This window comes from Mandrillus leucophaeus, unplaced genomic scaffold (genome assembly GCF_000951045.1).
Source record: "Mandrillus leucophaeus isolate KB7577 unplaced genomic scaffold, Mleu.le_1.0 Scaffold112, whole genome shotgun sequence".
Taxonomy (NCBI): domain Eukaryota; kingdom Metazoa; phylum Chordata; class Mammalia; order Primates; family Cercopithecidae; genus Mandrillus; species Mandrillus leucophaeus.
Window position 1 is genome coordinate 1,599,577 of NW_012099432.1, and position 5,007 is coordinate 1,604,583.

A 5,007-nucleotide genomic window follows, 5' to 3' on the forward strand; every position below is an offset into this window, starting at 1 on the left:
ATCTACCTGCCTTGGCCTCCCAAAGTGCTAGGATTACAGACGTGAGCCACTGTGCCCGGCTATATTTCCTTTTATTACAGAAGAATATTTACATGCCAAGATCTGACTTTGGGGGTGCTCCTTGCTAGTGGGCCATCACTGCTTCTAGGAGCCGGATCTGGGAAATAGATGTATGTACACTTAATCTGTCTGCGTTGCTGCTTGTATATGTTAAAAATCGTGGCTGGGCATGGTGGCTCGTGCCTGTATTCCCAGTACTTTGGGAGGCCAAAATGGAAGGACCACTTGAGCCCAGGAGTTCGAGACCATCGTGGGCAATATGGCAAAACCTTGTCCTCTATAAAAATTTTAAAAATTAGCTGGCTGTAGTGGCATGTACCTGTTGCCTCAGCTACTCGGGAGGCTGAGGTGGGAGGATCCCTTGAGTCCAAGAGTTTGAGGCTGCGGTGAGCTGTGATCTCACCATTTCGCTCCAGCCTGGTCAAGACAGTGAGACCCTGTCTCCCACACACAAAGAATCTTGGGGTTGTGTTGACACCTCCAGTTCTAATCCAACAGCACAGGGTTGATTGTCATCCTTTCCCCCTTTCCTTAATTCTAAAATCAGGAACCTGATTTCCATGAACAGTAATAGACTGACTTACCTGCTCCACTCTAGAATACACAGAAAGTACGTTCCAAAGTGCTAACGGACACCTCTATGCAGAAGTTTCCTAGCTAGAGTTCAGTATTTATAGAGTTCCTCCACTCCAGGGTATGTGTTCCAAATATGGTGTTCAGAAGTTACTGGGGCCAGGTGCAGTGGCTCACGCCTGTAATCCCAGCACTTTGGGAGGCCAAGGTGGGCAGATCACCTAAGGTCAAGAGTTCAAGACCAGCCTGGCCAACGTAGTGAAACCTCGTCTCTGCTAAAAATACAAAAAATTAGCCAGGTGTGGTGGCGCGCCCCTGTAGTCCCAGCTACTTGGGAGGCCGAGGCAGGAGAATTGGTTGAACCTGGAAGGTGGAGGTTGCAGTGAGCCAGGTTCGCAGCCACTGCACTCCAGCCTGGGTGATAGAGTGAGATTGTGTCTCAAAAAAAAAAAAAAATTACTTAGGGTCAGGCGTGGTGGCTCATGCCTGTAATCTCAGCAGTTTGGGATGCTGAGGTGTGTGGATTGCATGAGCCCAGGAGTTTGAAACCAGCCTGAGCAACATGGTGAAACCTCATCTTTACAAAAAATTAGCCAGGCTTGGTGCGCACGCTTGTAGTCCCACCTACATGAGAGACTGAGGCAGGAGGATAACTTAGCCCGGGAGGTCCAGGCTACAGTACATTGTGTTTGTACCACTGCATTCCAGCCTAGGGGGCTTTTTATTATTACTTGAGACAGGGTCTCTCTCTGTCAGCCAGTTCTGTCTCACAGTTCTGGAGCCATCTGGAATACTCAAGAAAAAAGTCATGGGCCAGGTGCAGTGGCTCACGCCTGTAATCCCAGCACTTTGGGAGGCCGCGGCAGGCGGATCACGAGGTCAGGAGTTCGAGACCAGTCTGGCCAGTATGGTGAAACCCTGTCTCTACTAAAAATACAAAAATTAGCCGATGGTGGTGGCGGACTCCTGTAGTCCCAGCTACTGAGAGGCGGAGGCAAGAGAATTGTTTAAATTCGGGAGGCAGATCACGCCACCGCACTCCAGCCTAGACGACAGAGTGAGATTCTGTCTCAAAAAAAAAGAAGTCATGAAATGGGAATGTGCATGAAGTGGAAGCTTGTGCTGAACCCTGCTGTGGCTGCCTGTCCCGTGGAGTATTGAGAACAGGCACCGGCACTTGCTGCTGCTTGTGAGTTTTCCTTGTTCTCAGCCAGTGGTCCTCAGCCTCTGCTGTATGTTCTCGTCACCTGGGGAGCTCTCTGTTTTTATTATTACTATTATTTGAGACAGGGTCTCTCTGTTGTCCAGGCTGGAGTACAGTGGTGAGGTCATGGCTCACTGCAGCCTCGACGTCGTCCTGGGTTCAAGTGATCCTCTGGGGACGTTTTTCTGAGTAGTAGCTGGGCGTGAAGGCATGTGCCTGGCGTTGCAGCTGCTCAGGAGGCTGAGGTGGGAAGATTGCTTTAGTCCAGGAGTTCAAGACCAGCCTGGGCAACATAGGGAGACTCTGTCTCTCCAAAAAATAAAATAATTACCTGGGCATGGTGTTGTACACTTGAGGTCCCAGCTGCTTGGGAACCAGAGGTAGGCGGATCACTTGAGCCCAGGGCTTTGAGGCTGTGATCACACCTGTGAAAAAGCATGGTACTGAGCCCATCTCCAAAAAATGAAAAGTAAATTAAAAATTTAAAAAAGCAGGCCGGGCCTGGTGGCTCACGCCTGTAATCCCAGCATTTTGGGAGGCCGAGGAGGGTGGATCATGAGGTCAGGAGATTGAGACCACGGTGAAACTCCATCTCTACTAAAAATACACAAAATTAGCCGGGCACGGTGGCAGGCGCCTGTAGTCCCAGCTACTCCGGAGGCTGAGGCAGGAGAATGGCGTGAACCCAGGAGGCGGAGCTTGCAGTGAGCTGAGATCGCGCCACTGCACTCCAGTCTGGGTGACAAAGCAAGACTCCGTCTCAAAAAAAAAAAAAAAAAGCAAGGATGCCCAAGCCTCACTCCAGAGCAGTTCAATCAGAATTTTGGGCGTCGGGGAGGCATGCAGCAATCGGCACCTTTGACCACTCCTCCCAGTGATCCCAGAGAGGTTGTGGAGTTGAAAGTCCTTGATTGAGGCAGCCTACAGAGCCCATTGTTGGGGTAAGAGGTTGCTGTGACCCTCTGTGGTGGCTGCTCTGTGGGTGAGCTTTTAGCGCATGGAGACTGATATCCCTCTGCTGTGTGGACAACGGTGACACTATGAGGGCAGCAGTTTTGCAGGTAGTTATAAATTCCTGCAAGATGGAAACCAGAATTTAAACCAAGAACTTTATCCCCTTCTTGGGAGTTTTCTGTAGGAAATGTACAAGAATCAATGAGGGAGAAAATGTTTATCCATTGAATCTCAACAGGAGGAGTTTCATATTTGTTGCTAAGAGGAATTATTTTTGAAATATTTCAGTTAGCTTTTTAACAAAAAAGAATGAGGACCCTTGATGAAGTCTACAAATAGAGTATAAGTGGGAGAAAAAAAAAAATCAAGGTCCAAAAAATGGAAATTAATATAGCCATTAGTGTAAAAAACAGGGAGAAAGTGGAAACGTCTAACTCTTTGTTTCTTATCCATGGAATTCATCTGGAAGGATGGACAGGAAACTGATACCAGTGGACAACTGTGAAGAGAAAAACTTAGGCTGGAGGACAGGAGAAGGGGGAGAGCCCACATTATACTATTCAGTTTTCGTTAAAAAGATAAAAATGGGCCTTAGGAGGCCGAGGTGAGCAGATCATGAGGTCAGGAGATTGAGACCATCCTGGCTAACACAGTGAAACCCCATCTCTACTAAAAATACAAAAAATTAGCCAGGCTTGGTGATGGGCTACTGTAGTCCCAGCTACTCAGAAGGCTGAGGCAGGAGAATGGCGTGAACCTGGGAGGCAGAGTTTGCAGTGAGCCAAGATCACGGCACTGCACTGCAGCCTGGGCGACAGAGTGAGACTCCGTCTCCAAAAAAAAAATGGGCCGAGCATAGTGGCTCACCCCCGGAATCCCAGCACTTTGGGAGGCCAAGGTGGGTGGATCACATGAGGTCAGGAGTTTGAGACCAGCCCGGCCTGAATTTTCAACTGTGAATGTCTGGACTATCTGAAAATTGCAGTGTATATGTCAGTTAACTTGAAGAAACAGGTGTTGGGAGGCTGAGGCAGAGAATTGCTTTAACCCAGGAGGCAGAGGTTGTAGTGAGCCGAGATCATGCCACTGTACTCTAGCCTGGGCGACAGAGCTACACTCTGTCTCAAAAAAAAGAGAAAGAAAGGAAAAAAAAGAAACAAGTGTCACTTAGCCAAGACTCATGGATTATATATTTTTACTGGATTACTGAGTATACAGTTTGCCCATTTTCACCACCACTGGCCATGTTTGCCTGCCCTTTTCTGTGCAGACAGTTGAGTGGGTGCTTCCCACCTTGGCCTCTGTAAGCCTTTGGTCTGGAGGCCCTGCAACCTCAATGTCGCACGGATGACTCTCTTTCAGCCTCTGGACGAGACCAGCCAGATGAGCGACCTCCCGGTGAAGGTGATCCATGTGGAGAGCGGGAAGATCCTCACGGGCACAGATGCCCCCAAAGCCGGGCAGCTGGAGGCCTGGCTCGAGATGAACCCGGGGTGAGTTGGGTCTTGCGTTCCAGATGCAGTGGGGATCTAAGTCCTCGGTGGGCCTTATTCCAGGGAGGTGGCAGCTGGGGGCAGTTTTACTTCTGTTTGGATCCTTGGCAGGTTTGGTAGGGAAAGTGCATTCTGCTGGTTCTGAGCAGATTTATATGAAAGCCCTTATATTTTTTTCTAGGTATGAAGTAGCTCCGAGGTCTGATAGTGAAGAAAGTGGCTCGGAAGAAGAGGAAGAGGTAAGAATGCATTTCCTGGCTTTCAAGGCTCTCAGTGTCCACTGGCAGTGACTTCCACCCTGTGTGCCATGAGACCCTCCCCTGCCCTGTCTGGGCATCTTGTGGGGCAGAGAACAGCTGGGGCCCAGGCCTGGCTGAAGTTGGTGCTTTAGAGCTGTGCTATCCAATAGGGCAACTTCTGGCGACGTGTGACCGTTTCCATTTTAAATTAAATCAGTCACATTACGTAAAATTTAAGACTCATTTTCTCTTTCATACTGACTGCATTTCAGGTGGTTGGCATCCCTTCTCCGGGAATGGTCTACCTCATTTGCCTGTTTCTTTTTTTTTTTTGAGATGGAGTCTTGCTCTGTTGCCCAGGCTGGAGTGCAGGGGTGCAATCTCACCTCACTGCAACCTCCGCCTCCCAGGTTCAAGCGATTCTCCTGCCTCAGCCTCCCGAGTAGCTGGGATTACAGGCACCTGCCACCACTTCCAGCTAATT

General features: G+C 49.3%; 1 protein-coding gene across 7 annotated transcripts in view; it reads left to right on the plus strand.

Annotated features, from left to right (window-relative positions):
* The window catches only part of SMARCA4 (SWI/SNF related, matrix associated, actin dependent regulator of chromatin, subfamily a, member 4), a 126,319-nt gene that overhangs the window by 50,636 nt on the left and 70,676 nt on the right, over positions 1–5,007 (plus strand). For all 7 annotated transcript variants that reach the window (XM_011994695.1, XM_011994687.1, XM_011994703.1 and 4 more), the window contains 2 exons: positions 4,154–4,284; positions 4,466–4,523. In XM_011994695.1, the coding sequence (XP_011850085.1) occupies positions 4,154–4,284; positions 4,466–4,523 (189 nt within the window). The remainder of the gene's footprint in view (positions 1–4,153; positions 4,285–4,465; positions 4,524–5,007) is intronic.